The sequence below is a fragment of the Ambystoma mexicanum genome, chromosome 10 (assembly GCF_040938575.1).
Source record: "Ambystoma mexicanum isolate Mex_15411 chromosome 10, UKY_AmexF1_1, whole genome shotgun sequence".
In the NCBI taxonomy this organism is placed as follows: domain Eukaryota; kingdom Metazoa; phylum Chordata; class Amphibia; order Caudata; family Ambystomatidae; genus Ambystoma; species Ambystoma mexicanum.
In genome coordinates, this window is record NC_090932.1 from 524,670,785 (window position 1) to 524,683,898 (window position 13,114).

Consider the following 13,114-nt stretch of genomic DNA (forward strand, 5'->3'; position numbering starts at 1 on the left):
CTATTTGTAGTTTAATTAACAATACCCTTATTGTAGTGATTTTAGTAGTTTTGCTATGTCACTTCCTGTGATGTTATCAGGACAAAAGGTCACGTGGCATGACTTCCTGTGATGTTGTCAGGTTCATAGTTCATGTGATTTCACTTCCTTTGATGTAATCGGGTATGTGATGTCTCTTCGCAAACCCTGGCATTTTGGTAAATTGACGTCCTTGCGATGCGTCTGCCCAGACTGCTCAAATTCCACTCACTCGTTTTGTGACAGGGGAATTTAGATGATTTAACTAAACATTTGAAGGCGAGATGTATCCCTTTCTACCCATCCCTCAACCTCCCCTCTTTTGTATAGTATGATATGATTACGATATAGATTGTTTTTGTGTCGTTGTCAGGTGGCTGCAGTTTAGAATTGCATGGGTTTCAGTTCAGAGAGGTTGTTTAACGATTTCTTCCATTGTGTGCCTTTTCAGAAGAGTGGGAGCGCTGCATCGCAGGGTATATGGACTCACAATAATCCCATCAGTTTGGTCATAAATCCTGACGTCTGTTCATTCAATCTTATGTTTCATACTTTTTCAATTGTACCCAGTGGATTAGTCTTTCTTTTCTGTTGGAGAATTCAGTAAATGCGAATAATGCATAATATTCGACACCGTCTTCGATACAGTCTAAAGCTCCTTGCAGGAAAATAGTGAGTGCAATTCGGTGACATGTGAGTGGCATAGTGGTGCTATACAGAACACATTAAATCAATTAAGTAAATAACTCACCATGAGGCCACCTCCCCAAATTCCAGGCAGCAGAAGGGCCTGTGTGGTGATGAGACCTCTTGTCAGGTACCTCCAACTCCAGTTGGGGAAGAGAAGCAAGGCATTAGCAGTGATGGAGACCATTGCCAGAGATGTTAGGCTGAGGCCCACGAAGCGGGAGCATCTGCCAACACACATTGCAAAGAGTGCCTGAGAGAGAGACGCATAGTTTATCCCTTCACTATTAATGACTGTCCTTTAACAAAGAAATGCTAGCCCAACCTTTTACATTGAAATACATTGGCCTCAAGGAAAGATTTGCAGGTCCACAGTAGGAGAATTGCTGTTTTATTTTTAATAAAAATGTGTGTCAGAACCTCTGCTTGATGGTGGCATAGGAGCTATGGAAACGATAGGCAAACAGGAGAACACGCATGAGCAAGTACAGGACACAGAAACAGAGAGCTATAGAGAAAAGAGATAGCAGGATAGATAGAAATTACATTATTCCATTAGTCAATCTTGCACTCATTATATGCCAATTTGCCAAAATATGGCATGCAATCGAATTCCCTAAGCTATCCCAATGAATCTCTGCACCCTGACAGATGGGTGGGCTCTGCTATTTAGTAACAGTTACTGTACCTTTGAGAATTCCAACAAGTGATAGGGCCTCATTACGAGGAGGGCGGTAAGGGGTTTACGGTGCCGGTAAAGGTGCCGGAAACATTAACCCCTTACCGTCCCATTACGAGGTCTGCTCGCAGGAGGTCTGGTTTTACAGGCGTCCTTAGCGGGTCCCGCGAGCAGCCCAGGATGCTAACAACGGGCCCATTTTTAACGGGCCCGTTGTTAGCATCATCCCCATTCCCATTGAGCCCTATGGGGGCTGAAATGGGAATGGGGATGTACCGGGTCCGAGTTCCCTGAATGGGGAGATACCGGGCCCTACAAGGTTGGAATGGCCCGGTACTTCACCATTCAGGGAACCCGGACCCGGTACCCGGAATGGAGGTAGCCATGCCGCAAATAGCAGCATGGTTACCTCCTTCCTCGTAAGGAGGCCCATAGTGTAATATAGATGCTGCCATATATGGTCTTGGTCTATGGCCATCTATGGCAATGGTCATTGCCTACCTCAGAGAGTGAGGGACACAATTGACAGAGACAGATATGGCCACCTTGTGAATGGTGTCTGAGGTTCCATGTACCTTTGCCATTGTACATTTTTTCAAAGTCGTTTTCTACAAAGAAATTACTTTCAAATAAACTCATCGAAATGTGTATTAAAATAAACCTTTACAAAATGTAAAAACAATGTTCTTTAAACATCAAATATCAAAATATGGAAAATATTTCATCACAAAGGCAGCTTTGTTTTCAGAAAGAACATACAACAAACAAGGGAGACAGTCTACTACTTATTATACAAATTACATAGTTTTAAAAACCTTACAACTGCTAATTTCAAAGATATCGATTTTCAATTTAACATATTACAGCACACATTTTCAGAAACTACCCATGCTAAATTGTGTATACATTTTTCTAAGTAAATAATACGCCATGGTAGTAGTACTGTGCATACTACTAAAAGGTGAAACACTTTTTCTTTTGCATATGTATCTTTGCAGTACCTAAAGTAAGCCATCTCCATAGGATACTGATTCCTAATGCATATCATCTCATTCGTTAAAAGGACATTGAGTCTGAAATGCATACAATTATTCCTAAATAATCTATCTGGGAACAGCCTCAAATAACGTTCCAGAGTCCCTAGCCTTTTATGGCAAGTGCTTGGATGAGACTAAAAGGTAGAATTCACCAGCATGTCACTTTGGGCGATCCAGTACATTTGTTATATAGTTTTTTTCACCTTCATAAGATTAGTGACCAGCATTTCTAGTGAAATTCCCATTTTAGATAGCGGCAAAGTGCAATGATTAGCAAATTCTCTCAAGGAGCTTTCATTATTCATCCCCAACTTTCCAAACTCAGCATATAATAATTGCTCTGGTGAAGTTAAACATTTATAATAAAGAGCTATTTGTTTCCATCTGACGATGCTTCTCAGGGTTTGCAGGCCCCACTCAAAACGAACTGCCACAATTGACTCACTTTGAGGAATAAAATGCATTACTCTACGCCACATTATTGCTTCAAAACGGTCAAGTTCATTTAAAATCCACAAAGGTAGAATTTCCAGCCCATAAATACATTTCGGAATCACTTTAACTATGTAGAATTTTAAAACTGGGAGAATAGAAAATGTACCATATTTTGCATCTATCTTGGCCATCTGAGCGGCCAACATAACCGCTTTATGTTTTAAAAGGTTTCTATAAAAGGATTTCGATGGATAAGCTAAAATCGGTTAACGCAAACGTAACATATAATCTTTAAAAGTCAATCTGTTATTATTTATAAACCATGTTAAAGTATTTTTCTTTTCTTTTTTACAAAATTTTAAAAACACGGTTTTCGGGGGGTACTTTTCATTTTATTTTCATGAATAAAACAGGTAAAAGCATTAATTAATATTTGGAGTCCAATCGGCGTACGATCCAAAAAATAAAATCATCAGCGTACTCCAACCAGGGGATGCGCACCTTCACTATTTTCGGTTCTACAAAGGATGTCTTTGACAGATATTGACCTAGATCGGCTATATATAAATTAAAAAGGCAGGGGGCCAAAATGCAACTCTGCCATAGCCCATTTCTTGTTATTATTGGATTTGACATTACACCTTCATTATTTGATCGTACTTGAACCGAGGTTCCTTCATGTATATAGACAAACATTTTCAATAAGCCCCTTGGGAGGCCCATTTTGTCCAATTTGATCCATAATATATCTCAGTCAACTAATTTGAAAGCCATAGACAGGTCCATGATTACTCCATAAATAGGAGAGAGTTGTTCCTTTCAGGCTACATTTTACAAACAGGACATTAGAAAGCCCCCACAATCTGTTCCTATCCACCTTGTAAATCCTATTTGTAGCTTATCCAGAACATTGTGCAGGCCCATTCATTCCTCTATTTTCTCTAATACCAGTTCAGCAAAGATTTTAGAATCAGCATCTATTAAGGTGATTGGCCGATAGTTTGTAGGTAACATCTTGTCACCTTTTTTATAAATGGGGGATAACAAAAGCAGTTTTTCACGAAGCTGAGGTGAACTTTGTATCCAGTATCTCTTTAAACAAAAGAAATAATATTTTAGCCCAGACCTCTGGAGATTGTTTAAAAATGTTGTTTTCTAGATGATTTGGACCCTCCACCCGAAAGGAACTTGCCTTAACAATCATCCTTACAATCAGGGGAGTTGCTAGGTCTTCAAAAGATCCGGGGCTAAACTGATGTCGGAACTGTCGGGACTGGGGGCTAGCTAGTCTTTTGGCTGTAGCTCCTGAGATTCTATCCGGGGCTACAACCAAAAGATCAGGGGCTATAGCCCCCTTAGCCCCCCCCTAGCAACGCCCCTGCTTACAATGTCCTCAAGTGTAAACTGTAGGTTCCAGTTAGTGGGGGTAATTATTTGATAACCTCCGGAATATCCCTGCTTGCTGCCATAAAGTTTGTTAAATGGGACCCCCATGTATCTTCCGATATAGGATTGGTTTGCACACATACCTGATTTTGCTACACTGCGTTAACAAGTGACCAATAATTTACCTAATTTTTTCCTTTCAAGGCAGTAAGCATTACTTCTCATCCTATATAGCTGATGTCAATGTGGTATTATATAATTTTTCAACTTTTGTTTTTCTTTTTTAATCTGAATATTATTTCTTTTCCTCCTCCAGACTGGATTTTTTTAGCTGGTGGATGAATTTCCTACTATTAAGTTTGAAATCTTGTATGGAGTGGTCAAATCTGTGTAAAATGGTATTTGCCCTGCATATTTTGACCTCGACCTTTATATAAGGAGTCCACTACCAACTGGATTGACTGATATATGGACCCTGAAGAGAACATTTCCGTCTTGAGTTCATAGGGACATTGTACACATTTTTGTTCAATGATCATATTGAAACACTTAATATATGTACCATACCACTTTAGCTGGTTACGACCGGAATTTACTAACTGTGGGCACAACACACTTCTATGCTGGGCTGCCAAATCACCTAATAATTCAGCTACCAGCATACTATGATCGCTGATATTATTGCTAACAATCTTAAAATGTATACACACATCTATCAAATCTTTGCTAACAAAAACATAATCAATCACAGAGGAGGTGTTTTTTCTGATGCCAAGTGGGACAGTCTAAAGGATTTCCCCCCAGTAATTAATTCAGCATGCAGAGTTCCCAATCTTCCATAATCCTACACCATCAGGAGTCGTGCACTATTCTTCTCTGAGCCTCTGTACTGCTGTATTCACCCTACCACACACAGGTCTCCATCACTGCCACACTGCACATTAAAATCCCATGCCTGTCACAATCACATGCCCCCCTGGATAGGTTAAAAACCAATCCTCAAATAAAGCATGGAGTTGGTCCATAATCAGCCCAATATCCATACTGGGATGCCAGTGTATATTACTTAAACACCCCTTCCTCCAAATTCTTTAAGTTTACCACCATCGCCCCTTTTGACAGATTCACTCGCTTTAAGATAACAAACCCTATGACATTACAAATAGGTCGAATCAACCGAGCGGAAGGGCGTCTCTGTAGCAGGTTTAAAGGATGTTACAAACCCATCTAGTACCAGTGGAGAAACTAACTAGAGTTCCTGGAGGAAAATAAATGAAAAGGATCTCAAATAGGTACATAAATCATCATCCATCAATAGTGCTGAAAACCTTGTATTCCACTATATGCAGGTGAGAGCCAGCCTTGTACTAAAGCTGCTGCGTAATAGATTCCCTTATGGAGAGTGCCAGCCAACGCCAGTCTCCTTCTTCTACCTTATTTGCTTCTCCCCCAGCCATAGCACTTTTTTGCAAACCTCTTGACCTCACATCTTGGCTAACAAGGGCAACTTACCCCACATTTTCTCTTTGATGCCTATTCCCACTCCCTTTACTTTGAAGGGGATGAGATTGTAACTCAATTTGCAGAGGTTCCTTTAAAAGAACCTTATACACCATTTTAAAGGGAACCAGCAACCTAACACAGTCAAGCTTCGATGCGTATAAAAACTCCACAAGTCAATTGGCTTTAGTTGTAATTAGTCGCAAAGCTGCTACTTCATTAAAGAGGGACAACACAAAAGATCTATTCAATATTCACAGTTCAAACATATATTCCAGCTGTAGACTTTGATCAACATTCGGAAAATGCTTTTTTTAGTTCTCATTCTCAACCTGAGTGAAACCTCAGGCACTGCTTTTATCGAAGTCTGTAGGTTTTCACTCAATACCTCTGCAACTTGGGTTTGACATTGGACATCCGGCGTTCCCCTTAATTCAACATTTTCTCTGCATTTAATTTGGGGCTGATCGGAGGACACCCCCATTTTCTCCTTTTCTATTAATTTGTCAGTCTGAATTTCCTTACATACATACATATCATCTTGTGTAGATCGGACCGACGAGCCCACTGAGCCACTACGTCAATCTGACTTTCTTTACACCTGAACCTATGGTCACCTCTACTCCAATCTTGATTGACCACAGATTGTTTAAACGTGTCAAAAAGTGTGCCACCCTTCCATATCTCTTTTTGGATATCAGGTATCGGGCCCTTCTTCCCTCCCTTATATTTCATTGCCTCGAATAAACTTATGGATGAGGATTCATAACCTAGTTCACCCTACTTCTCATCATCCGCCTCAAGCCCCACCATCAATATTGAAACATCATCGTCCACCATGACAGTGCTATTACTGACATGGTTGTGGAAGGTAGCTTGTTCACTACCCTCCTCACCCAATGTTAACGGCATGGTCTAGTAAAAAATGATATTGTCCCTACGGGTCGGCCATTTTTTTTAAGCCTAAGTGGCTCGATTTTAGAAAACTTTCCTATGGACCTTACCCGAGTTTTCGTCCATTAAACGCATGCGAAAACAAGCACCAGGGCGCCGCCATTTTCTGATAATCCTATCACTTGCCGCATCGCCCTGGCTGACCTGCTTTTGTGGCACTAAATCAATTCCCCCGCCCCTGAGCCTGACATTATCCAAACATTCATATTCCCCGCCTCTCTCCGTGACGTTACTGTGCTGCGTAGGCAAACGCGCCCAGTCATCTTCTACGCGACTCCACACAGAACCCGGAAACCAACACAGACCATCTCACAACACAGCACGCCACAATTCGGAATATGAAACTGTACTTTAAAATCAAACAGCAACACGGTACATTTGGTAAAGTACATTTATTTTACATTAAATGTTTAGAGAATATTCAGCAATTGCCATATGAACTCTGAAAGCCATTTATTTTCTTTTATCTGTATCCGCCATGGTACACAGGGTGTTGCTTTTCATTAAAAGAAGCACTTTGGAAGCACGGTGAACCGCAAGGCTGTTCCATCAACTAGGCACTAGTCCATTGTAAAGGTTGATATGTTGCTTCTAGCCACTAGTACAGCGTAAGGGCATGTGGGCCCTTGGCGATCGTCCCATAAAATTGTCAGTGTGCTCCAGTTGTTCACACGAAGCTGCAGGTGTCTACTGTAAAAGCCATCTGCTGGTGTCTCAAACCGATGGCAGTAGCAGAAGGGGAGCAAATACCTGTTATGAAAACAAAAAAATTATAATTAGTCTCGCCAGCCGATCTTCATTAATATTACTTATTTTATTTATTACAGCCGATCAGAAACTATTTGCTTGCAAGGATAGTTCAATGGAGTATGTTCGGCTCTAAAATCAATGCGAAAAGTAACAAAATAAATCGAGGCCAACACACAATGATAAACGACAGTTAGTCTACATGCGTGAGGAATGATATGATATGTAATATGGCATTTGTAACGCGCCTATACTCAAGTGTTTCTAGGCGCGACGAGGCAGGTGGGGAACAAGGGCAGACAGACAACGATCCTACTAGGCCAGGTGTCTTTCTGTTCGCGCATGGGGAAGGGGGGAAGGGGGGTAAAAGTTCTGTACATGGTTAGTTGAATACAAATTAAATAATAGGGCCAGCTGGTGGCAAGTGCAAGGTAAATGCCGGGAGAAGGGGCTGAAGGATACAGAGACAGTCCCGTAGTGCAGGTAGGCAGTGCAGGGAAAAGTGGCTGGGCCAAGGACCGAGATCGGTGAGACCAGTGGACCTGCATGCCCATGTGCCCACTACGAACACGTTTTCCTTGCTTTTCCTAGCTCTTCATTCATTCATTTATTCATGCATCCATTCATTAAATCTTCATTCCGGTATAAAAGCGTGTACAGATTTACTTACATTATATTTGAAATTTACACTGTGTCTCTTCGTAATGCAGTCTGTAAAACGGACCGTGCTCTTGACAACGATTTTTCATATACTGAACTAAAATGAAACTCGGTCTAGTTTCTGAATTTTCTGCCTTATCGTCTCTTAAGTTATTGCGCACCCCCTTCAAATGTAGTTCTTTCGGCATGGTCCATGTCTCAAGGCCAAAAAACAATAGACCCTTATACTTCCAGTGCGAGTTGTGGGCCTCATCTGGGCGCGAGCTGAAAATCAGAGCCGCTGTCCTTTGCATTCTTTATTTGCAACATCACGTAGTATAGGCATCTGTGAGAACTTGAAGTTTAGAATCCGTCTATGTAGTGTGCCTTAATGTGCAAATGTGAACTGGCTTCTCTCCCAAATGCCACGGCCCGCTTGGCTGGCGCGTTCTAAGTGCCCCAATTTTGTCCCGTTGTCTGCGAGCTTTGCAGCCCAAATTGAGACATTTCATTTTTGGCAGAAGGTCAGCGAAAGTATAAAGTACCACAGGAGTTGAGTTAAAAGTGAGATTTATTGTTTGTTTGTTTGTTTTATTATTTGCAATACGCAAGCCTCCCCTCCGTTAACAGTGCGCAGCATTTACATTTACATGAGATGAGACATGAGAAAAATATATACATACACATATATGAGGTGAATAGAGAGAATTCAAAGATGACACCCAGCTTGTTCGCCACCCATGATGGTTAAGGTAGGGGTTAGGGTTACAGGTACACTGTACAATAACATTTATTTACAAAAAGACAATCGTATTGCAATTATTTAAACCGGGATTTGTACTTCACAACCAGCTGTGCTTCGGGTGGGCATGGCACAGTCGCAATGTTCGGTGGCAATGGATCACTGCTCTGCACAGAAACGTCCAAAATTCCATATCTGTGCTTCTCTAACACAGCAACAATAAGGCCTTTCACAAAGTCGAACTGCATTTCATCATAGACTGGTTTGATCACCCATTGCTTACTTCGTTTTGAAAAAACCTTAGTGTAGCGAGGCATCCTTACTTTACCCCTAGTCCTAGATTGTTCACGTCCAACCTTGCTGTTATGGGCCAAGACCGCTAGTAGAGTGCGATGTTTCATGCCCCGAAAGCTAAAATGCAAGCGCTTTGGCCTGTACTTTAGGCATATTGTGGAACACCTCCAAATCTCCTGTGTGACATAATTCTGTCAGTCCTCTCAAATCTCTTGATAGAGTTTTGTCGAAAACAATCTTCTCAATGGCTTTGGGTGTCGGTGAAGATGGAATCAACCACTTCTTCTTCCGTGCCTCCGCTGGGGACAAAGGGCCATGTTCACATTGGTGGAAATGTTGATTTGCTGTCCAGCGGTGAACGTTGGTACAGTGGTGCATCAGTGACCGCCATTTTTCAAGTAGTATTTTAGTATTTCCACTGACCCTTCACAAGTTTTTGAGCTCCACCAAAGATGGTTGGTGATAGAATGGGACCACTGCAAAATACTTTCAAAACCTTTTTTTTTCCCTGCAGCCGAGATTTTCTTATTGATTGATTTAGCAAGATGCCATACGTCAAATTGATGTTTAATATGTGGGAACTGCTCTCTCATTGTCTTGGCAATTGAAACGTGTCTGTCCGTGGCTATGAGGTCGATGTGCATTCCCCTTGATTGTAGATATTCCACTGATTTTATAAATCCTAGTTTCTCCATGCCCATTGACGATGTACATTGTGTTACCTGCACGACCACCAAACTCACAATTTTCTTACTATCCATGTCCTGAAAGTGGTAGGTGCAGTACTTGGCAGAAAATCCAGGGCTGTCGCACTGTCCATCGCCGGCTAGCCTGAATCATTTGCCTTCGAATGTACTTGCTAGAGACAATTGTTCAATTTTCCAAGCATCACTAATGGCCGGAAACAGATAATCATGTTGGTATATGTAGTACAGCGCTTTAGAAATTAAATGGAGTCCCACAAACTGAAAGAAAGCCTCTAAATTTCTAAAACTGGAGCCACTAAAAAGTGATGCAGCTGCACACAGTAGATTGCCTGCTGGCAGTTTCCCCAGCATCGGTTGTGCAGACCATGAGAACCTATGATTTAATCTACAGGCGGCATTTATTTTGGCGTTACTGCCTTTTATTTGACGAGTCACATTAATCAATGGCTTCCCACATACTTTCCCTCTAATGGAATGCACACATTTCAGCATACTTATAATTTCCATCAAACAACTGTCGAATACAATGTATTTGCTCTCTTTCATTAGACTGTCATCCTGCGTCAACGTTGTTTCGGCCTGTGACGTTGTGGAGATTTCAACACATTGGAAAGTAATATCGCTGATATCAAGTTCTAATGCGTCTATGGATGCTGCGGCTGGTTCATTCTCTGTCATTTCGACATCTATTACTTCAACATTGATGGGAGAACATAACAATGTCGACAGGTTTTTTGGTGGCAAATTTTTGGCGGGTGTAGATTGTGTGAATTGATCTGCAACTACTTCAGAGCTATCTTCAATACATTCAATAACATCTTCTTGTGGTGGTGCGGTCGCACTGTAGCTATGGTCCAATGCAACTTTGCTGTAGTCTCCAAACACAGTTAATTCATGTTCTGGCCATTGGACATGAGCATCTCGAGCCTGAACACACCTCGCCTCAATTAATAGTTCCTCCATAGTGTACATGGTCTGGCAAGCAACATCTCTCATTCGCTTCACTGTCTGCTGTGTATGTATAGTTCTGACACCCACGGGTAACTGAAGGAGAGATTGGAAAAGGGATGTTCAGTTTAAACACAAGATAAAGTGTAGTCCAATTGACTGGAAAAAAAACATAAAATAGTCCCCAGCACAAACATTTTTTTAAAGTTATGCACTGTTTGTAACTAACTTTTTTTTGGTTTTTTTTCTTTGCAACTTTTTTTGACTCGACCTTCAACATCTGCACGCTGTAGCTCCGATTCGTTTCCGCATGTCCTCCCTTCCTCTTGTGCTGCAACGACTATATTTTCTGTATCCGCATAGACAGCACGGAATGAGGCTCCATCGTCTCCCTGAAACATAGTACTTTCATTACTATGTATCAAAATATTGTTAGCATAAAACACACGTGAGGACGAACACACGGGTACATCTCAATAGCCAAACACGATTTAAACATTGTGTGCAACAATCAAACGACAAGTATTCGACCAGTGATGATCTATTTCGATGGAGCTGTCAGTATCCATACTTCTCGCTCTGCATGGACTGCCATGAATGGTTGTATTGGAGAGGAGGCATCCGCATCTCCCTGAAATACAGTACTTGCATTAGTATGCTTTTCAATATTGGAAACATAACACACATTTGGGGTCCACGGGACAGGTACATATAAAGAGATAACCACAAATGATGCATTGTCCAAAAGAATCAAGGAAAATCTAAATATGATCACATTTCATCGACTTATTTCTCTGATTCCTTTACATCTGCATCATCTAAATGAGATGTTGTGATTGTGGTGGAAGCTCCGTCGTCTCCCTGAAACACAGTACTTGGATTAGTATGGTTTTCAATATTTGAAACATAACACACACTTGGGGTCGAACGCACAGGTACATATAAAGAGATAACCACAAATGATGCATTGTCCAAACGAATCAAGGAAAATCTAAATATGATGACATTTCATCGACTTATTTCTCCGATTTATTTACATCTGCATCATCTAAATTGGATGTTGTGATTGTAGTGGAAGCTTCGTCGTCTCCCTGAAACACAGCACTTGCGTTAATAGGGAAGAAAGTATAGCAAATGGAATCACGTTATATGATCACGCATGATGGAGCTGTCAGTATCCATACAGCGTGCTGCTGAAGAATATCTATGGATGTTGCAAATGTAGTGCGCACTTCCGAAAGCTGTTGCGCCGATTCGTATACGCATGGTCCCGCTTCCACTTCCCCTGGAATTACTTGAATGTCAGGCTCTGCATCAAGTGCAGGGTTTGACGCTCCATCAACTGCCTGAAACATAGTACTTGCATTAGTGAGGATTACAATAGTGAAAACATAACACACACCTGGGGTCGACAGCACAGGTACATATCAACGGCTAACCACGAATGAAACATTGTGTAGAACAATCAAACGACAAGAATTCCAGCTCTGATGATGACGCTCGATGGAGCTGTCAGTATCCATACCTCCTGCTGGTGAAGAGCATCTAGAAATGTTGTAGATGTGGCGGACGCTTCAGCATCTCCCTGAAAGACAGTACTTGCATTAGTATGGATAACACTAATTATAACTGAAAACAAACACCAGTTGACGATAACTAAGGTGTATATCAATTGGAAAGCACTAACCAAACATTCGGTAAAATAATTACACGATAAAATAAAACTATTACTTGACATGCATAAAACAAGTCTGTAGCGGATTAGCCTAGTAAGATTACCTGATACGTGCTAGAAGTGGTTGATAACTGCGACCACGTCAAGGATGTAGAATGTTCTTGGTTCAGATTCAAGGGATAGTTAAGAAGTTGTAAAGGTAAATTAATGATTGATAATGAAATGCCAATAATAAAAATAGCCATGTAAGGCGACAGAATGCTTGAAAAATGCTCAGTACAGCACAGTTCCCTGTTCCCATATATATACATTGCTTTTGTGGGTTATGAAATCGAAAAAGAATATATTGATAAATGTCATTATTCAAAAAACTATACACTCATATCAATATCGAAATTATTACAAGGGATAGAACACCTACAATATCAATTAATCCGTTCGGCTACCTACACACTACCGCAAGGCCTAAAGCTAAATCCGGACACTTGACTCACCGGTGGCGGAATGTGGACGAATAGAGTGGGAATAGCGTTTTCGAGCAATTTCCGTGTCGTTCGCCGTTTATTCTTCTTTGTTACCCAAGATGTTGTGTACATGTCCAAGGAAAAGTGCCGGCTGCAGATGCGGTATCGATCACCCCGCTTGTCCTGTAAGACTTGTTGGACT

The 13,114-nt window shown here is 41.2% G+C and overlaps 1 protein-coding gene across 4 annotated transcripts in view; it reads right to left on the bottom strand.

The window, feature by feature from the left end:
* Positions 1–13,114, bottom strand: part of TM4SF19 (transmembrane 4 L six family member 19) — a 280,038-nt gene that overhangs the window by 236,205 nt on the left and 30,719 nt on the right. For all 4 annotated transcript variants that reach the window (XR_011276304.1, XM_069620358.1, XM_069620357.1 and 1 more), the window contains exon 2: positions 770–958. Coding sequence is in view for 3 of the 4 variants with exons in the window: in XM_069620358.1 (XP_069476459.1) it covers positions 770–946 (177 nt within the window). In the remaining variant the exon portion in view is untranslated. The remainder of the gene's footprint in view (positions 1–769; positions 959–13,114) is intronic.